The following is a 23701-nucleotide window of genomic DNA, read 5'->3' as shown; positions in this document are numbered from 1 at the left end:
AAATAAACTTTATCTTTGGTAAATATACAGTATTGATTTTTAATATAACTAAACAAAAAATTTACAAAGTACATATAAAACACAGTCTAGAAAATAAAAAAAAAATTTATCTTTATATTTTTTAACAATACATATTTTAAAGTCGACGTTCAGCATTAGATTGTCGAACAATTGTATCACACTTTTGTCTAGAGTACAATAATCTGTACACTTAAATGTAGGGCAGTTGCAACCATTTTTATAAAACTTTATAAAACTTAATATAAAATGCCTTAAATTTTAAGTAATGTTGGTTGAATAGTTTTTTTAAACTAAAACAAAGAGTTTCAATTCTTTGTTTAACATAAATTTTGAATCTGTGAACAGACGTACTCTTCATTAAAAATTTTTTTCATTAGAACTAAACTTAGACATTTTTGATTTCTCTAGTTAAACTTAGAATTAAAAACTATTTAAAGTCAACCGACTTTAGAATACTGCAATTTGGCTCAAATTATAATTATTATCGAAAAACAAATCGATTTCCACAATGGGATTTACGTAATCCCTTCCCCTTAAAAATAATAAATTCGAGTCAATTAAACTATAAAGATGAAAATATTGATAAACTTATTCGAGGTCTACAGAGAAAAACACTTACAAACGCACTTAATAGATTACTTTGTGTAAAAACATAATACTGATGCAATTGCGATCACGGTTTACAATAAAATTATAAATTATTTGTTATCACAGCGTCGTATAACCATTATTGATTAACTCAAAGAAACTCATCTTTCAACAGATTGGACAATCAAAAAAAAATAATAATAATAAATAGGAAATGTTATACAAGAAAGCAACTGTTTCGGGAATTAAGCACAAAACAAGTTACATATAACTTTTTTTCAAAAGCTAAACGCCAATGATACTTGAGTTGTTGTTTGATTTTTAATTAAAATAAAAAAATTTTACAATACCCTTTAATTAATTTATCAAATATGAAAATAATTTATTTATTATATTTAACAGTTTCAAGTATTAGTATATTTAATTAATAAAAAATAAATTTGAATTTTTATAAATATTTTTTTCTTATTTAAAATTAACCCAAACTTTAATTAACTAGAGAAATTCTTACGAAAATTTCTAATTTATTAATTTGAAAATAAGGTCTTTCAAAATTAAAATTTACCTTTTACTTAAAAAATATTAAAATACGAAATTAAAATAAAATTTAACTATACTTTCTTTTACTTTATCACATAAGAAAATTTTTTTATTTCTGAAAATCAAAAGCAAACCAACTGGAGAATAATTGCCAAACAATATATTGTGATTCTCGCGCGCTACTATAACTTAACTATGACAGCAGACAGAAAAGAAATTGATTGTTTACTTGAATTTATTCAGAATCTTCTTTCTCTTTTTTCTTATTTTTAAGAAACTCCTTCATAATGTCCAATAACGCGTCTTTTCTTGCCAAATTCTCTTTGAATCTCCTATTAGCGTCCTCATTCAATTCTCTTAGTGTCATTGAACTTTCATTTTTTGCATTATTTTTTTTCTTTTTATTTTGATAATCTTTATCATCGCACGGATCATTAATTTCTTTAATTATCTTTCTTTTATATCCTTGCAGACTTGAAGCAACAGCCGGCGGATTAATTTCAGGTTTCTTAAACATAACATTATTCATTTCTTCGAAATAAATCCATTTCTTTGGAGGACTTGTGCCGGTTTGCTTTTTGCGGTCGATAATATTTTTATATGTTCTGCAAAGAGAATTCCATTTTGTTTCGCACAAATGTCCAGCTACTGAAAAATTTTTTTCCATCATTAATTTTGATATCTTCAACCAAAAACTGTCTCCTTTTAATTTATTTTCTTCTTTTATTATCGAATAATTCTCAATCAACGTTGTTGTCACACTTTCACTCCATTGTGTACGAGTTGTTTCTAAAAGTAAACAAAAACATTAAAATAAAACTTTAATTAACAAACAACTAATAAGACATTGAAACAAAATATATTACCGGTCAAAATTTAGAGACTACCCATTTTCAGGGGAATGAAAAACATTTTAAAATATGTATAAAACTTATGCGAACTAAAATTCCTTTCATTTTATTTTTTGAAAAATGGTAAAACTTAAAAAGAAAATTGAGGAACTTCTTTAACCAATGGTTTTACAGGGTTTCCACCGAGTGAAGATATTAAAATTACATGCCTTTTCTAGGTTTTCCAGACTTTGATTTTTTACAATTCCAGTCACAATTTTCTAAAAAAATTTTAAAATTTCATGAAATTAGTCAAAAAAAAAAAATTTAGAAAATTCCAAGTTCTAACAAACAGGAAATTTTTTTCGTCATCAACAAAGACTTTTTTACTTTCGTAGAAAGTAGAAGAAGACTTTACAAAAAGATTGAAGAGAGAGCAATGAAATTCTAAGATTTTCTGAAAAAATTTTAAAATTTCATGAAATTAGCCAAAGAAAATGAGAAAATTCCAAGTTTTTACAAACAGGAAATTTTTTTCGTCATCAACAAGCACTTTTCTACTTTCATAGAAAGTAGAAGAAGACTTTACAAAAGGTTTGAAGAGGGATCAATAAAATACTAAGATTTTCTAAAAAAATTTTAAAATTTCATGAAATTCGCGAAAGAAAATTATAAAATTCTAAATTTCGACAAACAGTAAATTTTTTTCGTCACCAACAAGGACTTTTCTACTTTCGTAGAAAGTAGAAGAAGACTTTACAAGAGGTTTGAAGAGGAATCAATGAAATCCTAAGATTTTCTGAAAAAATTTTGAAATTTCATGAAATTAGTCAAAGAAAATGAGAAAATTCCAAATTTCGACAAACAGTAAATTTTTTTCGTCATCAACAAGGACTTTTCCAGTTTCGTAGAAAGTAGAAGAAGACTTTACAAGAGGTTTGAAGAGGAATCAATAAAATCCTAAGATTTTCTGAAAAAATTTTGAAATTTCATGAAATTAGTCAAAGAAAATGAGAAAATTCCAAGTTTTTACAAACAGGAAATTTTTTTCGTCATCAACAAGGACTTTTCCAGTTTCGTAGAAAGTAGAAGAAGACTTTACAAGAGGTTTGAAGAGGAATCAATGAAATCCTAAGATTTTCTGAAAAAATTTTGAAATTTCATGAAATTAGTCAAAGAAAATGAGAAAATTCCAAGTTTTTACAAACAGGAAATTTTTTTCGTCATCAACAAGGACTTTTCCAGTTTCGTAGAAAGTAGAAGAAGACTTTACAAGAGGTTTGAAGAGGAATCAATGAAATCCTAAGATTTTCTGAAAAAATTTTGAAATTTCATGAAATTAGTCAAAGAAAATGAGAAAATTCCAAGTTTTTACAAACAGGAAATTTTTTTTGTCATCAACAAGGACTTTTCCAGTTTCGTAGAAAGTAGAAGAAGACTTTACAAGAGGTTTGAAGAGGAATCAATGAAATCCTAAGATTTTCTGAAAAAATTTTAAAATTTCATGAAATTAGTCAAAGAAAATGAGAAAATTCCAAATTTTTAAAAACAGGAAATTTTTCTCTTCACCAACAAGGACTTTTCTACTTTCGTAGAAAGTAGAAGAAGACTTTACAAGAGGTTTGAAGAGGAATCAATGAAATCCTAAGATTTTCTGAAAAAATTTTGAAATTTCATGAAATTAGTCAAAGAAAATTTAGAAAATTCCAAGTTTTTAAAAACAGGAAATTTTTTTCTTCACCAACAAGGACTTTTCTACTTTCGTAGAAAGTAGAAGAAGACTTTACAAGAGGTTTGAAGAGGAATCAATGAAATCCTAAGATTTTCTGAAAAAATTTTGAAATTTCATGAAATTAGTCAAAGAAAATGAGAAAATTCCAAGTTTTTACAAACAGGAAATTTTTTTCGTCATCAACAAGGACTTTTCCAGTTTCGTAGAAAGTAGAAGAAGACTTTACAAGAGGTTTGAAGAGGAATCAATGAAATCCTAAGATTTTCTGAAAAAATTTTGAAATTTCATGAAATTAGTCAAAAAAAATAAGAAAATTCCAAGTTTTTACAAACAGGAAATTTTTTTCGTCATCAACAAGGACTTTTCCAGTTTCGTAGAAAGTAGAAGAAGACTTTACAAGAGGTTTGAAGAGGAATCAATGAAATCCTAAGATTTTCTGAAAAAATTTTGAAATTTCATGAAATTAGTCTAAGAAAATGAGAAAATTCCAAGTTTTTACAAACAGGAAATTTTTTTCGTCATCAACAAGGACTTTTCCAGTTTCGTAGAAAGTAGAAGAAGACTTTACAAGAGGTTTGAAGAGGAATCAATGAAATCCTAAGATTTTCTGAAAAAATTTTAAAATTTCATGAAATTAGTCAAAGAAAATGAGAAAATTCCAAATTTTTAAAAACAGGAAATTTTTCTCTTCACCAACAAGGACTTTTCTACTTTCGTAGAAAGTAGAAGAAGACTTTACAAGAGGTTTGAAGAGGAATCAATGAAATCCTAAGATTTTCTGAAAAAATTTTGAAATTTCATGAAATTAGTCAAAGAAAATGAGAAAATTCCAAGTTTTTACAAACAGGAAATTTTTTTCGTCATCAACAAGGACTTTTCCAGTTTCGTAGAAAGTAGAAGAAGACTTTACAAGAGGTTTGAAGAGGAATCAATGAAATCCTAAGATTTTCTGAAAAAATTTTAAAATTTCATGAAATTAGTCAAAGAAAATGAGAAAATTCCAAATTTTTAAAAACAGGAAATTTTTCTCTTCACCAACAAGGACTTTTCTACTTTCGTAGAAAGTAGAAGAAGACTTTACAAGAGGTTTGAAGAGGAATCAATGAAATCCTAAGATTTTCTGAAAAAATTTTGAAATTTCATGAAATTAGTCAAAGAAAATGAGAAAATTCCAAGTTTTTACAAACAGGAAATTTTTTTCGTCATCAACAAGGACTTTTCCAGTTTCGTAGAAAGTAGAAGAAGACTTTACAAGAGGTTTGAAGAGGAATCAATGAAATCCTAAGATTTTCTGAAAAAATTTTGAAATTTCATGAAATTAGTCAAAGAAAATGAGAAAATTCCAAGTTTTTACAAACAGGAAATTTTTTTCGTCATCAACAAGGACTTTTCCAGTTTCGTAGAAAGTAGAAGAAGACTTTACAAGAGGTTTGAAGAGGAATCAATGAAATCCTAAGATTTTCTGAAAAAATTTTAAAATTTCATGAAATTAGTCAAAGAAAATGAGAAAATTCCAAATTTTTAAAAACAGGAAATTTTTCTCTTCACCAACAAGGACTTTTCTACTTTCGTAGAAAGTAGAAGAAGACTTTACAAGAGGTTTGAAGAGGAATCAATGAAATCCTAAGATTTTCTGAAAAAATTTTGAAATTTCATGAAATTAGTCAAAGAAAATGAGAAAATTCCAAGTTTTTACAAACAGGAAATTTTTTTCGTCATCAACAAGGACTTTTCCAGTTTCGTAGAAAGTAGAAGAAGACTTTACAAGAGGTTTGAAGAGGAATCAATGAAATCCTAAGATTTTCTGAAAAAATTTTAAAATTTCATGAAATCAGCGAAAGATAATTAGAAAATTCCAAGTTTTTCAAAACAGGAAATTTTTCTCTTCACCAACAAGGACTTTCCTAATTTCGTAGGAAGTAGAAGAAGACTTTACAAAAGGTTTGAAGAAGGATCAATGAAATCCTAAGATTTTCTGAAAAAATTTTGAAATTTCATGAAATTAGTCAAAGAAAATGAGAAAATTCCAAGTTTTTACAAACAGGAAATTTTTTTCGTCATCAACAAGGACTTTTCCAGTTTCGTAGAAAGTAGAAGAAGACTTTACAAGAGGTTTGAAGAGGAATCAATGAAATCCTAAGATTTTCTGAAAAAATTTTAAAATTTCATGAAATTAGTCAAAGAAAATGAGAAAATTCCAAATTTTTAAAAACAGGAAATTTTTCTCTTCACCAACAAGGACTTTTCTACTTTCGTAGAAAGTAGAAGAAGACTTTACAAGAGGTTTGAAGAGGAATCAATGAAATCCTAAGATTTTCTGAAAAAATTTTGAAATTTCATGAAATTAGTCAAAGAAAATGAGAAAATTCCAAGTTTTTACAAACAGGAAATTTTTTTCGTCATCAACAAGGACTTTTCCAGTTTCGTAGAAAGTAGAAGAAGACTTTACAAGAGGTTTGAAGAGGAATCAATGAAATCCTAAGATTTTCTGAAAAAATTTTGAAATTTCATGAAATTAGTCAAAGAAAATGAGAAAATTCCAAGTTTTTACAAACAGGAAATTTTTTTTGTCATCAACAAGGACTTTTCCAGTTTCGTAGAAAGTAGAAGAAGACTTTACAAGAGGTTTGAAGAGGAATCAATGAAATCCTAAGATTTTCTGAAAAAATTTTAAAATTTCATGAAATTAGTCAAAGAAAATGAGAAAATTCCAAATTTTTAAAAACAGGAAATTTTTCTCTTCACCAACAAGGACTTTTCTACTTTCGTAGAAAGTAGAAGAAGACTTTACAAGAGGTTTGAAGAGGAATCAATGAAATCCTAAGATTTTCTGAAAAAATTTTGAAATTTCATGAAATTAGTCAAAGAAAATGAGAAAATTCCAAGTTTTTACAAACAGGAAATTTTTTTCGTCATCAACAAGGACTTTTCCAGTTTCGTAGAAAGTAGAAGAAGACTTTACAAGAGGTTTGAAGAGGAATCAATGAAATCCTAAGATTTTCTGAAAAAATTTTGAAATTTCATGAAATTAGTCAAAGAAAATGAGAAAATTCCAAGTTTTTACAAACAGGAAATTTTTTTTGTCATCAACAAGGACTTTTCCAGTTTCGTAGAAAGTAGAAGAAGACTTTACAAGAGGTTTGAAGAGGAATCAATGAAATCCTAAGATTTTCTGAAAAAATTTTAAAATTTCATGAAATTAGTCAAAGAAAATGAGAAAATTCCAAATTTTTAAAAACAGGAAATTTTTCTCTTCACCAACAAGGACTTTTCTACTTTCGTAGAAAGTAGAAGAAGACTTTACAAGAGGTTTGAAGAGGAATCAATGAAATCCTAAGATTTTCTGAAAAAATTTTGAAATTTCATGAAATTAGTCAAAGAAAATGAGAAAATTCCAAGTTTTTACAAACAGGAAATTTTTTTCGTCATCAACAAGGACTTTTCCAGTTTCGTAGAAAGTAGAAGAAGACTTTACAAGAGGTTTGAAGAGGAATCAATGAAATCCTAAGATTTTCTGAAAAAATTTTGAAATTTCATGAAATTAGTCTAAGAAAATGAGAAAATTCCAAGTTTTTACAAACAGGAAATTTTTTTCGTCATCAACAAGGACTTTTCCAGTTTCGTAGAAAGTAGAAGAAGACTTTACAAGAGGTTTGAAGAGGAATCAATGAAATCCTAAGATTTTCTGAAAAAATTTTAAAATTTCATGAAATTAGTCAAAGAAAATGAGAAAATTCCAAATTTTTAAAAACAGGAAATTTTTCTCTTCACCAACAAGGACTTTTCTACTTTCGTAGAAAGTAGAAGAAGACTTTACAAGAGGTTTGAAGAGGAATCAATGAAATCCTAAGATTTTCTGAAAAAATTTTGAAATTTCATGAAATTAGTCAAAGAAAATGAGAAAATTCCAAGTTTTTACAAACAGGAAATTTTTTTCGTCATCAACAAGGACTTTTCCAGTTTCGTAGAAAGTAGAAGAAGACTTTACAAGAGGTTTGAAGAGGAATCAATGAAATCCTAAGATTTTCTGAAAAAATTTTAAAATTTCATGAAATTAGTCAAAGAAAATGAGAAAATTCCAAATTTTTAAAAACAGGAAATTTTTCTCTTCACCAACAAGGACTTTTCTACTTTCGTAGAAAGTAGAAGAAGACTTTACAAGAGGTTTGAAGAGGAATCAATGAAATCCTAAGATTTTCTGAAAAAATTTTGAAATTTCATGAAATTAGTCAAAGAAAATGAGAAAATTCCAAGTTTTTACAAACAGGAAATTTTTTTCGTCATCAACAAGGACTTTTCCAGTTTCGTAGAAAGTAGAAGAAGACTTTACAAGAGGTTTGAAGAGGAATCAATGAAATCCTAAGATTTTCTGAAAAAATTTTGAAATTTCATGAAATTAGTCAAAGAAAATGAGAAAATTCCAAGTTTTTACAAACAGGAAATTTTTTTCGTCATCAACAAGGACTTTTCCAGTTTCGTAGAAAGTAGAAGAAGACTTTACAAGAGGTTTGAAGAGGAATCAATGAAATCCTAAGATTTTCTGAAAAAATTTTAAAATTTCATGAAATTAGTCAAAGAAAATGAGAAAATTCCAAATTTTTAAAAACAGGAAATTTTTCTCTTCACCAACAAGGACTTTTCTACTTTCGTAGAAAGTAGAAGAAGACTTTACAAGAGGTTTGAAGAGGAATCAATGAAATCCTAAGATTTTCTGAAAAAATTTTGAAATTTCATGAAATTAGTCAAAGAAAATGAGAAAATTCCAAGTTTTTACAAACAGGAAATTTTTTTCGTCATCAACAAGGACTTTTCCAGTTTCGTAGAAAGTAGAAGAAGACTTTACAAGAGGTTTGAAGAGGAATCAATGAAATCCTAAGATTTTCTGAAAAAATTTTAAAATTTCATGAAATCAGCGAAAGATAATTAGAAAATTCCAAGTTTTTCAAAACAGGAAATTTTTCTCTTCACCAACAAGGACTTTCCTAATTTCGTAGGAAGTAGAAGAAGACTTTACAAAAGGTTTGAAGAAGGATCAATGAAATCCTAAGATTTTCTGAAAAAATTTTGAAATTTCATGAAATTAGTCAAAGAAAATGAGAAAATTCCAAGTTTTTACAAACAGGAAATTTTTTTCGTCATCAACAAGGACTTTTCCAGTTTCGTAGAAAGTAGAAGAAGACTTTACAAGAGGTTTGAAGAGGAATCAATGAAATCCTAAGATTTTCTGAAAAAATTTTAAAATTTCATGAAATTAGTCAAAGAAAATGAGAAAATTCCAAATTTTTAAAAACAGGAAATTTTTCTCTTCACCAACAAGGACTTTTCTACTTTCGTAGAAAGTAGAAGAAGACTTTACAAGAGGTTTGAAGAGGAATCAATGAAATCCTAAGATTTTCTGAAAAAATTTTGAAATTTCATGAAATTAGTCAAAGAAAATGAGAAAATTCCAAGTTTTTACAAACAGGAAATTTTTTTCGTCATCAACAAGGACTTTTCCAGTTTCGTAGAAAGTAGAAGAAGACTTTACAAGAGGTTTGAAGAGGAATCAATGAAATCCTAAGATTTTCTGAAAAAATTTTGAAATTTCATGAAATTAGTCAAAGAAAATGAGAAAATTCCAAGTTTTTACAAACAGGAAATTTTTTTTGTCATCAACAAGGACTTTTCCAGTTTCGTAGAAAGTAGAAGAAGACTTTACAAGAGGTTTGAAGAGGAATCAATGAAATCCTAAGATTTTCTGAAAAAATTTTAAAATTTCATGAAATTAGTCAAAGAAAATGAGAAAATTCCAAATTTTTAAAAACAGGAAATTTTTCTCTTCACCAACAAGGACTTTTCTACTTTCGTAGAAAGTAGAAGAAGACTTTACAAGAGGTTTGAAGAGGAATCAATGAAATCCTAAGATTTTCTGAAAAAATTTTGAAATTTCATGAAATTAGTCAAAGAAAATGAGAAAATTCCAAGTTTTTACAAACAGGAAATTTTTTTCGTCATCAACAAGGACTTTTCCAGTTTCGTAGAAAGTAGAAGAAGACTTTACAAGAGGTTTGAAGAGGAATCAATGAAATCCTAAGATTTTCTGAAAAAATTTTGAAATTTCATGAAATTAGTCAAAGAAAATGAGAAAATTCCAAGTTTTTACAAACAGGAAATTTTTTTTGTCATCAACAAGGACTTTTCCAGTTTCGTAGAAAGTAGAAGAAGACTTTACAAGAGGTTTGAAGAGGAATCAATGAAATCCTAAGATTTTCTGAAAAAATTTTAAAATTTCATGAAATTAGTCAAAGAAAATGAGAAAATTCCAAATTTTTAAAAACAGGAAATTTTTCTCTTCACCAACAAGGACTTTTCTACTTTCGTAGAAAGTAGAAGAAGACTTTACAAGAGGTTTGAAGAGGAATCAATGAAATCCTAAGATTTTCTGAAAAAATTTTGAAATTTCATGAAATTAGTCAAAGAAAATGAGAAAATTCCAAGTTTTTACAAACAGGAAATTTTTTTCGTCATCAACAAGGACTTTTCCAGTTTCGTAGAAAGTAGAAGAAGACTTTACAAGAGGTTTGAAGAGGAATCAATGAAATCCTAAGATTTTCTGAAAAAATTTTGAAATTTCATGAAATTAGTCAAAGAAAATGAGAAAATTCCAAGTTTTTACAAACAGGAAATTTTTTTCGTCATCAACAAGGACTTTTCCAGTTTCGTAGAAAGTAGAAGAAGACTTTACAAGAGGTTTGAAGAGGAATCAATGAAATCCTAAGATTTTCTGAAAAAATTTTAAAATTTCATGAAATTAGTCAAAGAAAATGAGAAAATTCCAAATTTTTAAAAACAGGAAATTTTTCTCTTCACCAACAAGGACTTTTCTACTTTCGTAGAAAGTAGAAGAAGACTTTACAAGAGGTTTGAAGAGGAATCAATGAAATCCTAAGATTTTCTGAAAAAATTTTGAAATTTCATGAAATTAGTCAAAGAAAATGAGAAAATTCCAAGTTTTTACAAACAGGAAATTTTTTTCTTTACCAACAAGGACTTTTCTACTTTCGTAGAAAGTAGAAGAAGACTTTACAAGAGGTTTGAAGAGGAATCAATGAAATCCTAAGATTTTCTGAAAAAATTTTGAAATTTCATGAAATTAGTCAAAGAAAATGAGAAAATTCCAAATTTCGACAAACAGTAAATTTTTTTCGTCATCAACAAGGACTTTTCTACTTTTGTAGAAAGAAGAAGAAGACTTTACAAAAGGTTTAAAAAAAGATCAATGAAATCCTAAGATTTTCTAAAAAAATTTTGAATTTTCATGAAATTAGCAAAAGAAAATTAGAAAATTTCAAGTTTTTACACACAGGAAATTTTTTACTTCATCAAAAAAAATATTTCTACTTTCGTAGAAAGTAGGAGAAAACTTTTCAAAAGGTTTGAAGAGGGAGCATTGAAGTCCAAAGATTTTCTGAAAAAATTTTGAAATTTCATGAAATTAGCCAAAAAAAGAAAATTCCAAATTTTTAAAGTCAGAAAATTTTGTTCTCGATCAACTAAATTTTTTTTTAGCTTCGTATCAAGTATTAAAAGATTTCTTAAAAGGTTAGATGAGGAGCAAAGAAATCCAAATATTTTCTGAAAAAATTCTGACATTCAAAGAAATTATCTTAAAACAATAGAAAAATTCATAATTTTTTAAAACAGGAAATTTTTTTCTTAGTCAAGTAAAGTTTTTCTAGTTTCCTTTCAAGGAGAAAAACATTGTTAAATAGGTTTGAGGAGGGAGCAAGGAAATCCTGAAATTTTCAGAAAAAATTTTGACATTCGATGAACTTAGCCAGAAACAAATACCTACTAAATTAAAAATTTTTTTTTTTTTTTTGCTAAGTTCATTGAATGTCAAAATTTTTTCAGAAAATTTTCGGATTTCTTTTCTCCCTCGCCAAACCTTTTAAGAAATCTTTTAGTACTCGATACGAAGCTAGAAAAACTTTATTTGATCGCAAGAAAAATTTCCTGTCCTTAAAATTTTGTAATTTTCTATTTTTTTTGCTAAGTTCATTGAATGTCAAAATTTTTTCAGAAAATTTTCGAATTTCTTTGCTCCCTCCCCAAACCTTTTGAGAAATCTTTTAATTCTCGATACGAAGCTAGAAAAACTGTAGTTGATCGAAAAAAAAATTTCATGTTCTAAAAATTTTGGATTTTTCTATTTTTTTGGGCTGAGTTCATCGAATGTCAAAATTTTTTCAGAAAATTTTCGGATTTCTTTGCTCCCTCCACAAACCTTTTGAGAAATCTTTCTATACTTAATACAAAACTAGAAAAACTTTATTTGATCGCAAGAAAAATTTCCTGTTCTTAAAATTTTGGAATTTTCTATTTTTTTTTCTAAGTTCATTGAATGTCAAAATTTTTTCAGAAAATTTTTGAATTTCTTTGCTCCCTCCCCAAACCTTTTGAGAAATCTTTCTATACTTGATACAAAGCTAGAAAAATTTTAGTTGATTGTAAAAAAAATTTCGTGTTCTTAAAATTTTGTAATTTTCTATTTTTTTTGCTAAGTTCATTGAATGTCAAAATTTTTTCAGAAAATTTTCGGATTTCTTTGCTCCCTCCCCAAACCTTTTGAGAAATCTTTTAATTCTCGATACGAAGCTAGAAAAACTGTAGTTGATCGAAAAAAAAATTTCGTGTTCTAAAAATTTTGGAATTTTCTATTTTTTTTTTCTAAGTTCATCGAATGTCAAAATTTTTTCAGAAAATTTTCGGATTTCTTTGCTCCCTCCCCAAACCTTTTGAGAAATCTTTCTATACTAAATACAAAGCTAGAAAAACTTTAGTTGATAGCAAGAAAAATTTCCTGTCCTTAAAATTTTATAATTTTCTATTTTTTTTGCTAAGATCATTGAATGTCAAAATTTTTTCAGAAAATTTTCGGATTTCTTTGCTCCCTCCACAAACCTTTTGAGAAATCTTCTAATACTCGATACGAAGCTAGAAAAACTTTAGTTGATAGCAAGAAAAATTTCCTGTCCTTAAAATTTTGTAATTTTCTATTTTTTTTGCTAAGTTCATTGAATGTCAAAATTTTTTCAGAAAATTTTCGGATTTCTTTGCTCCCTCCACAAACCTTTTGAGAAATCTTCTAATACTCGATACGAAGCTAGAAAAACTTTAGTTGATAGCAAGAAAAATTTCCTGTCCTTAAAATTTTGTAATTTTCTATTTTTTTTGCTAAGTTCATTGAATGTCAAAATTTTTTCAGAAAATTTTCGGATTTCTTTGCTCCCTCCCCAAACCTTTTGAGAAATCTTTCTATACTAAATACAAAGCTAGAAAAACTTTAGTTGATAGCAAGAAAAATTTCCTGTCCTTAAAATTTTATAATTTTCTATTTTTTTTGCTAAGATCATTGAATGTCAAAATTTTTTCAGAAAATTTTCGGATTTCTTTGCTCCCTCCACAAACCTTTTGAGAAATCTTCTAATACTCGATACGAAGCTAGAAAAACTTTAGTTGATAGCAAGAAAAATTTCCTGTCCTTAAAATTTTGTAATTTTCTATTTTTTTTGCTAAGTTCATTGAATGTCAAAATTTTTTCAGAAAATTTTCGGATTTCTTTGCTCCCTCTCCAAACCTTTTTAGAAATCTTCTAATTCTCGATACAAAGCTAGAAAAACTTTAGTTGATATTAAAAAAAATTTCGTGTTCTTAAAATTTTGGAATTTTCTATTTTTTTTTCTAAGTTCATTGAATGTCAAAATTTTTTCAGAAAATTTTCGAATTTCTTTGCTCCCTCCCCAAACCTTTTGAGAAATCTTTCTATACTTGATACAAAGCTAGAAAAATTTTAGTTGATTGTAAAAAAAATTTCGTGTTCTTAAAATTTTGGAATTTTCAATTTTTTTTTCTAAGTTCATCGAATGTCAAAATTTTTTCAGAAAATTTTCGGATTTCTTTTCTCCTCCCCCAAACCTTTTAAGAAATCTTTTAGTACTCGATACGAAGCTAGAAAAACTTTAGTTTGTCGAGAAAAAAATTTCATGACTTAAAAAATTTGGAATTTTCTATTTTTTTTGACAAAGTTCATCGAAAGTCAAAAATTTTTTAGAAAATTTTCGGATTTCTTTGCTCCCTCTTCAAACCTTTTGAGAAATCTTTCTATACTTGATACAAAGCTAGAAAAATTTTAGTTGATTGTAAAAAAAATTTCGTGTTCTTAAAATTTTGGAATTTTCAATTTTTTTTTCTAAGTTCATCGAATGTCAAAATTTTTTCAGAAAATTTTCGGATTTCTTTTCTCCCCCCCCAAACCTTTTAAGAAATCTTTTAGTACTCGATACGAAGCTAGAAAAACTTTAGTTTGTCGAGAAAAAAATTTCATGATTTAAAAAATTTGGAATTTTCTATTTTTTTTGACAAAGTTCATTGAATGTCAAAATTTTTTCAGAAAATTTTCGGATTTCTTTGCTCCCTCCCCAAACCTTTTGAGAAATCTTTCTATACTTAATACAAAGCTAGAAAAACTTTAGTTGATAGCAAAAAAAATTTCGGGTTCTTAAAATTTTGTAATTTTCTATTTTTTTTGCTAAGTTCATTGAATGTCAAAATTTTTTCAGAAAATTTTCGAATTTCTTTGCTCCCTCCTCAAACCTTTTGAGAAATCTTTTAATTCTCGATACGAAGCTAGAAAAACTGTAGTTGATCGAAAAAAAATGTCGTGTTCTAAAAATTTTGGAATTTTCTATTTTTTTTTCTAAGTTCATCGAATGTCAAAATTTTTTCAGAAAATTTTCGGATTTCTTTGCTCCCTCCCCAAACCTTTTGAGAAATCTTTCTATACTTGATACAAAGCTAGAAAAACTTTAGTTGATTGTAAAAAAAATTTCGTGTTCTTAAAATTTTGGAATTTTCTATTTTTTTTTTAAGTTCATCGAATGTCAAAATTTTTTCAGAAAATTTCCGGATTTCTTTGCTCCCTCCCCAAACCTTTTGAGAAATCTTTCTATACTTAATACAAAGCTAGAAAAACTTTAGTTGATAGCAAAAAAAATTTCTTGTCCTTAAAATTTTGGAATTTTCTATTTTCTTTTGGCCAAGTTGAACGAATTGAACGAATATGGTGTAGATTATTCAAAAGAATGTACACTCAAATCTCGCTATAACGACCTTCTCTATAACGAGCGCTCTCTATAACGAGGGCTCTGTCTCTCGGTATAGCGAGAAAAATTTCCTCCCGATTACCTCCACTATTTATAAACAAATGCACATTCAGTTGGATTAAATTTGGTTAAAATCAATATTATTTATATAAAATAAAAATAAAAAAAGTCATAAAAAGTCACTTCTTATTTGAAATTATATCAATGAGTCGAACATCTTCAAAATTTTAGCTTATATAAATTTCTGTATGTTAAAGTTCAAATTAAACTAGGTTACGTTTGTAATTTTGACATTATAAAAATTGTAAACACTAAAAAAAAATGAATGAAGAATTGCGCTCGTAATAGAGGGAGACTTGACTCCTGAACTTCTCGTTATAGCGAGATTCGAGTGTAATAAAAAAGGTGTTTTCATTTTAAAAATAATTTTTCTGTTAATAAGATTGTTTCAAATTTTTTTGTGTTAAAGTTTGACGAGCTACATTTTCTAACAAAAAATTACACGTTAAGTAATTCTCATTCTGTAGAAAATGACATTTGAAATAACCCGAAGATCATTAAAAAGCGTTCATTATTTCAGAAGTTATTTAAATTGTTGTGAAACATTGAAAATGACGATTTCTTAAAAACATCCTAATAAAATGTTGGACAAATGACTTCTGAAATATCTTGTACTATTTAAAATTTTACCATTTTTCAAAAATGAAAATGAAATAATTTTTAGTTTACGTTTTAAAATGTCTTTCATTCATCTGGAAATTGGTAATCTCTCAATTTTGACCGGTACTGTATACAATTATTTAAATTTACAAGAAATTCAATTTAAATGCAAAAACTTACTTTGTAGTGAATTCTCCTTGTCAGCATCACAACGATCATGTTTTGCTACATTCCTCGCCTTTCGATTGGTAACAAATTTTTTCAATTCCGTTTCTAAAAATAAAAGAAAAATACAAAAATGAGAATGTATTTTTCAAAACAAAATAAATCCACGTAAAAAAGAGAGATAAATATAGATTTAATATATTGAAGTGAATGCCTCAAAACCTCTTCGAAGGTTTATGAAAAGTAATCAAAGGACATGCAAATAATTTTTTTTTGTTCTAATGAATTTGTTGGTATTTCTCATGTTTTATTTACTTTCAATTTACGTGTTTGAAGATAAAAGAAGTAGGAGAATTGTGAGAACTAAAGAATTCAAATTTTCAAGTTGAATCGAATGCTTCGAAACCTTTTCGAAGGTTGATCAAAATTAGTCGAAGGACATGAAAATTATTTTATTTTTTTAAATGAATTTGTTGCTATTTTTCTTGTTAATTAAATTCAATTAACGTGTTTGAAGCTAAAGAAAGTATTAGAATTGTGAGGATTTAAGAATTGAAATTTTCAACTTGAATCAAATGTCTCGAAACCTCTTCAAAGGTTGATCGAAAGTAGTTGAAGGACATGAAAATTATTTTATTTTTGTTTTAATGAATTTTTTGGTATTTCTCATGTTATTTACTTTCAACTTACGTGTTTGAAGCTAAACAAAGTATTATAATTGCGAGAAATAAAAAATTTTTAATTTTAGTTTGAAAGGAGAAAAGGTACCTATCGTTTAAAAGAAAGATTTTTAGTTTATGGTGCTATTCGATAGATTTTTAGTTGCTTTTTCACATGAAAAAATCAAAAATTGAAGAACTAAAATAGGGTAAATAATATAAAGCTTTAAAAATAAGCATGCTAGCGTAAGTAAATGATTTTCTGTTCCTGGTGTTGCTTTAAACGCTCACCCTGTAAAATTCTCTTTTGCGGCTGTAGGTACTTTTTTCGTGTCGCGTCAGAAATATAGACTATGAAAATTACCTAGATCCTTTTCACCTTCATCAGAACAATTGGCATTATAATTATCATCATCGCCATAACATTCATCATCGCCATAATTTTCATCAGCGGCATAATTGGAATCATCCACATAATTATTGCCGTCATTATCATTAATATTATCATCGTTATCTTGAATATGATCTTCAATATTCGTTGAAGTTGTTGGTAATGGCCCAATGTCTACTGAATGTGATGGTATTAACGATTCCACCTCACTAGGTGATAAGAATCTGATATCTTCTTCTCCTAAAAAGAAAAAAAAATATTTGTCTATCATAAGTATCGCCTATTAATTACAGAGTCTCAAAATTATTATTATTAAATAATTAAATATCTTAAAGAATTTGATTGCACATTTTTAAAAAAAAATAAGATTTTCAAGTAATTTTAATTTAAAAATTGTGGTACTTAATTTTTAGTGGAGATTGGGGCGAAAAATTAAGTTTTGCATAAATGATTTTTTTAGACAATATAATCAGATGACAATCTAATTAAAGTATACGTAAAAAAATAATTTAGTTAATAAAAGATATGTGTTTATTTAACAAAAGCTTTAGAACAGTTTTAAAGTTAATAAATTAAAATTTCAAAAAAAAATTTGGTTTATTTGACGTAAACTGTCTTGTTCTTTGACAAAGTACTTGCCTAATGTCAAATAAATAATTTTTAAACAAATAAACCAAAAAAAAACGAAAAATAAAAAAAAAATTTTATTAACATGTAACAAAATACATTTAACTTTTCGCCCCATCCATTATTTATTTCCGTTCGAAAGATAATGAATTTTAACTGTTTTGACAGTTTAACTTTTCGCCCCAGTCTTCCCTAAATTAGAACATTGAAACAAAAATTAAAGAAATTCAATTCAGAAAAATAAACACTACTTATCACTGGCATTAATCGCAATGTCAGTAAGTAAAAAAGAAAATTTTAACACAACTGCTGTCCCCGAATATTTACATATTTTTACTAAAAAATATAAAAAATTAGAGGTATGAAAAAAGCCAGAAATCGGAAACCTGATCAGATATTTTCGGGCTTTTCACTTTTCGGGTCGGGTGAAGCATGTTTACATACCCGAAATCAATCGGGTACAATAATTTAAAAAAAGATTCTTTTGTTAATTTTACCCATAAAAAATTTTGGTCTCACTTTTGCTTTTGAGTTAGCGAATTTTTGTTTAGTTAAATTTTATTTTTTGGATTTTAACTAAACAATATTTACTTAGTCAAAATTCTTAATTGAAAATTTTAAAATTAATAAAAAATCTCAATTAAAAAATTATTAATTATTTTTAAAAATAAAAGAAAATTTAATATGCATAATTACCGTTTGTGTTCAACAAACAACATAACCTACGCTGGTCTTTAGGATTGACGACAAGTTCACCTGTTGATGGGTCGATTACTGCTGTTACGCTGATAATTCGCGAATATGTAAGATTTTCACTCATTTTATTTAAAATCAAATACAATTTAAAATATACTTATAAATTACACTAAGTATTGCACTGAATTATACCACTCACATGATGTAATATGTATAAATTATGATTTTACGCACTTCACTTCCAAAACAGTGGCTGCGCATGATCAACAAGTGAAGCCTGATTCACAAGTGTGCAATTCTCACTTAAACTAAAAAATCGTTTGAGCACCACTTATAACTGTTTTCAATTACTACCAGTGATTGCCGAAAACACCCAATATGATTTTTTTAATGTTAGAACAGGATTGTCGTATAAATAACTTCCTTTGTTTAAAAAACATGTTGTACTGTTTTTGTTTAAAAGAACGTTAAAAACATTTAAAAATAACGACTTATAACAATATTGATTGTCGTAAAAGTGAGGTTAGATTTATTTACTAAATCGAATTATCGATCAGTTTAGTTACAGTTGCAAGTGTTTATCTAATGAACGCACCTTAATATGCAACAATGCACGTTTTGAATATTACCGCGCTTTTGCTTAGCCAATAGAAATGCAGCATACCCCGAATATGTTTCACCTTCCCATCCCTGATTTCATCTTCTACCTTCCCAACCTTTTACGTGCCTCACTTCAGTTCCTTCAGTTGGCACAAAATGGCCGCAGTCCCCTCAAGTGTCCACGATGTTTCATTGTCGTAACAAGTAAATAAGGAATCGTAAGAGTAAATTTCATAGTTAAAATATAAAAATCGTAAAGTATTGCTAGTAATAATGTTAAAATTGCACGGATGCAAGTATTTTATATGTAAATTTTGTCGGATTAATCGCAGGTAGAATGCGTGCTGTACATGACTAGAGATTACAATCGGGTAACAAAAATATCAAATAACTCCGTATCTAATCGTAATATTCAAGTAAATTGCGTCCAAATTGTCTTAGATAATAGAATCGGGAAATTTTTTCGAGATTTTAGGGCTAAAATTGAAAATTTTTTGTATCTCAATATTAGGGGCGAGTCCATTGCTTATTCCATTTCAGCAAGGGGAGTGGGGGTAATTTAACAATGTATGAATAATTCTTTCTTTACAGGTGTATTTTTGTCTAAATTTTTGCCTTATTGTCGAAAATTTGTTATAATTAAATCAAATCTGCCTTATTTTAGTGGGAAATAAAATTAAATTCATGTATTACAATATTTGGAAAAATCCTATTTTCAGTAGAAGAAAAATGTAAAAATAAAACAAAAATTCTCCAAATATAGTGAGAGCGGTAGCATATTAATTATGTAGAGGGGCGTAAAAAGGGAAAAGAAAAATAAGCCAAAAATTAGTTTTTTGCAAAAATATTAACGTTTTTCTGTAAAATCGAACTTCCGGTTTTGGAAACAAGAGGGGTTCGGATATTATGCTCCGTTCATTTTTCGTTGGGCGAACCTGTATTCATTATACGACTTTGGCACAAAGCCGTCTGAAGGTGGTTCCCGGTTTCCGCTCATTCCCGCGTTAAAAACATCGTTAATTGTAAACATTGTTCAAGAAAGTAATTATTCAGATATTGTTTTTATGTCTTTAAGTTGATCATTAACGATTTCTATCTAATAATTGTGTGGCAATCCGGTAGTTTGCGTCTAGTTAAAAGATAAATGTTGATTTTTTTGACGCGTTTGTAATTTCTGTGTTTTTTGTCAAAATATTATCAGCGTTATCAGCACAGTCGCATCCTAACCTCAAAATTTTCGACATAACTTATTTTTCGCGGTGAAAATAATTCGAGTTCAATCCTTATAATTCAACGGATAGTTTTCGGAATAAATCGAACAGTAATGATAATATTGAGTAATAGTATTTTCTTTTTATTGAAAAAACTGTTTTAATTGCGTAAATTTGTCATTTCACGGAATAAAAAATTCGCGATTTCATTGTTGCATATATGACGGTTTAGAATCAGTGACAAAATTGTTTTGTGTTGTGCAGTGTTATTTTGTGTCAAGAGTCTGAAGACAAAAATACCACGCAATTTGGATAATACCCCGGAATATTTGGAAGAATAAAAAATCGGATAATTTGGATATTCCCCATCCTCTGTCTCATGGTCCCAAGTATGAAATCGGTTGGTGCATTTTTTTTTACAATTTTTCTATTATTTTAGTACTGAATATTTTTTTCTTTGAAATAGGATAAATTTCGAATTTATCGAAATTTTTTATTTCAAATACGATCAATTTTGAATTGATAAAAACTGTTTTACGATTATTTGGGATTATTTTGGGTGTAATTTAATATTATTAAGTCTAACAAAATTTTATTAATAATTATTAATTAATTTTTATTAATAATTTTGATGATAATTAATGGTAATTAATAATAAAATATACTTAGGCATAAATAATTATTAATAATGTTAGTAATTTAAAAAAAATTAAGTTGCTTTCAAATTATATGACAAAAACGAAAAAATTAATGAATTTGAGTAAAATAATAAAAGAGAAATAAATTGCATTCAATTCTTCGAATGTTAATAATCTGGTTTATCTGAAATTTAATCTAGAGCAACTTCCTACACCTATCTTGCAATTCTTAAACATATTCTCTTTCTCCAGCTCATATACATGCCACCCTTTTGACCCACGCAAAAATTCTCTATTTTAAAATTAAGAGAGGGCTGCAAAATTCTATTGTTTTATCATTTTCTTCTCATATATTTCGCTTTTTTGAATCTTTGCTACGTAATTTCGTTCCTATTTCTTTCTATTTCTTAATTATCATTTTTGAAAATTGAAATAATAATTCTTTGTTTGAAATAATATTTTCCACTTTGTTCGACTATTTTTAAAAAATGCGACTTTTTTTTACTTATTTTAAAAATTTTTTGCGACTTTTTCGACTTTTTTTTTTAAATATTGCAACAAAATATACCATATTTTTCGTAAAAAATACAATTTATTTCGATATTTATAGTGTGAAAAATAACTGCAAACAAATCTTTTAAAAAATTAGTTTCGGATAATTTTTCTAATTAAATTTTCGAAATAAAAATTAAAAAGATTTTGAATAATTGAAATTTTGTAATTGAATTCTCAAAAAATTTGAATGAAAAATCTTCAAGAGTAAATTTAAAAACGAAAATTAATGAAATTTAGCTTCTACAAATGAATATTAAAATATTTTAAAAAAAAGTAATTCTGAGAATTTTTTATTCTAATTTTTAAAAATTCAATTATTTTCAATATTTTTTAAATAACATATTTCAAAAAATTCAAATTCGTACAAAAAGTAATAACATTAACATATTTTAAAATCATTTTTCACATTTTGGAGAAAAGAAACTTATTTAAAATTTTTAATTAAAATTCTTCAAAAAATAAATTTGTTTTTTTTTTTAAATTATACAAAAATTCTTTATTGAAAATTTAAATATTTTACAGTTATTTATAAATAATTGAATTTTTGTATTTAAATTGATTATTTCTTAAAATTGAATTCTTAAATAAAAAATTTTATCAAAAATTCTATAATTTGCAAATAACTTTATTATTTATGGAATTTATTTAATTGTTTACAAGAATTATAGAATATAATTGAATTTCTGCGAAGAATTTTGTTATTTATGAAAATAATTCAATTTCTGAGTACATTTTTATTATTTATGAAAATAATTGACTTTTTAAGAATAATTTTATTGAATTTTGAATATAATTGAATTTCTGGCAAGAATTTTGTTATTTATGAAAATTATTGAATTCTTGTCAATAATTTGATTAAATTTTTTTAATAATAGTTGAATTTCGGGGAACATTTTTATTATTTATGAAAATAATTTAATTCTTAGGAATAATTTTATTGAATTTTTAATATAATTGAATTTCTGTGAAGAATTTTGTAATTTTTATGAAAATAATTGAAGTCTTGTCAAGAATTTTATTAAATTTTTTGAAAATAATTGAAATACTGCAAAGAATTTTATTGAATTTTTTTATATTAAATAATTGAAGTACTGTAAAGAATTATATTAAAATTTGTGAAAATAAAAAAGAATTTAATTATTTAAAATAAACATTGATAAAATTCTATGCAAACTTTTATAATTATTTTCTCATAAATAATATTTAGGGGTTTATATAAATAATTAGGGTTATATATAAATAATAATACAGGGTTTTAATTGTAATTTTTAGAAATTATTTAATTTTGGAAGGTTTGATTTTAAAATTTTTTAAAATTTTATTTCCCGTGGAAAAATAAATAAGAAGTATTTTTATTTAACAAAATTATTCAACTTTTGTATAATTTAGAAATTTTAGAATTTTGGAAGTCAGTGAAAGGGGAAAATCAAGGGAAATACAAAATAAAATTTTTATGACATCATTGAATTAAATAAAACAATTTTTTCGATTTCTTTTTATTTTTAATCGACTAAAGCAACTTTTTTGAGTTTTAAAATCGATCCAAGGCTTGAGTATAGTTTTTTTCGAAATAATAAAATTTCTTTGAGACAATACATAGTGTCCAGTTCATTCTAAGATATATTTTATGTTTGCAGGTAGTATTCCAGTATTACTTTTTATCATCGTATATAATATTTTTGCTGGAGAGTGCGAAAAAAAGGATTTGTAACGAACCGAAATAAGCGAGTATGTGAAAGCATATGTATAAAATAGAGGGGCAAAAAGGAGGAAAAAAAAGATTTGTTAGGTCGTTACGTAGGTCGATTTCCTTTGGTGGTATCCTGACTTTTTATCAAAGCTAGTATAACTGAATCAATGGAGTTCAGTTGGAAATCGAGATCAAGTGACGTGAAATTTCTCCCCAGACTTGGTACCTTTTTATATTCGCCCAGCTTCTTATATAATTGCTTTCGTTTATTCCTCTATTCATCCAGAAGGATTCAATCGTCAAATATATTTATTTATTAAACTTCACGGACAATTTTGATGATATCCATCAATCAAATTGAAGAAATGAAAAAAAATTATAATAGACAAGGCTGTCATTTTTCTTCTATAACAACTCTTTGAATATTAACACGCAAGTGATTCGAAGAAATGAATTTGACTTATTACCAAACATCTTCTCTTTGTTAATCAATCAGTGAATTTCGTTTGAAAGCTTCTATTGAAGTGGAATCAAATTTTGCTAAATTGAAGAGGAATCAATTATTTTCTAAATTAAATTTCAATTATTTTATTGAAAATTAATTTCCAATTAATTTAACGTTGGCGTTTATTCAAGAGGAATCAATTATTTTCTAAATTAAATTTCAATTATTTTATTGAAAATTAATTTGCAATTAATTTAACGTTGGCGAAGTTTAACGTTGGTGAATTTTGTAATTTTGTATTTGTCGAACTGTGAAAGGTTTTTTTAAATATTATTTTTTGAAAAGGAAAAAAAGAATTGCATCGAAATAAAATTTAATTAGATTGTAGAAACGGCAGATGTAGGTAAATTAGATGTTTCTGTGAATCAGATACTAAGTCGACTAAGTCATCGAATAAGGCAAATAAAGTAAACCACCTTGAGCCACACTTGGGTCTCTGTATGATAAGT

At 26.6% G+C, this 23701-nt stretch overlaps 2 protein-coding genes across 2 annotated transcripts in view; both read right to left on the bottom strand.

The window, feature by feature from the left end:
- The window catches only part of LOC122501316 (serine/threonine-protein kinase dst2-like), an 81614-nt gene that overhangs the window by 13908 nt on the left and 44005 nt on the right, over nucleotides 1-23701 (bottom strand). The gene's annotated exons all lie outside the window — the stretch shown is intronic.
- Nucleotides 95-18310, bottom strand: LOC122501318 (uncharacterized protein PFB0145c-like). The gene is made up of 4 exons (XM_043610678.1): nucleotides 18054-18310; nucleotides 16704-16970; nucleotides 15696-15788; nucleotides 95-1938 (listed from the first exon to the last, which is right to left on the bottom strand). Exons 1-4 carry the CDS (start codon nucleotides 18175-18177, stop codon nucleotides 1385-1387), a joined length of 1038 nt encoding a protein of 345 aa, XP_043466613.1. The 5' UTR covers nucleotides 18178-18310; the 3' UTR covers nucleotides 95-1384.

This window comes from Leptopilina heterotoma, unplaced genomic scaffold (genome assembly GCF_015476425.1).
Source record: "Leptopilina heterotoma isolate Lh14 unplaced genomic scaffold, ASM1547642v1 Lhet_209, whole genome shotgun sequence".
In the NCBI taxonomy this organism is placed as follows: Eukaryota; Metazoa; Arthropoda; class Insecta; order Hymenoptera; family Figitidae; genus Leptopilina; species Leptopilina heterotoma.
This window is presented reverse-complemented; position numbering and strand designations above follow the sequence as displayed.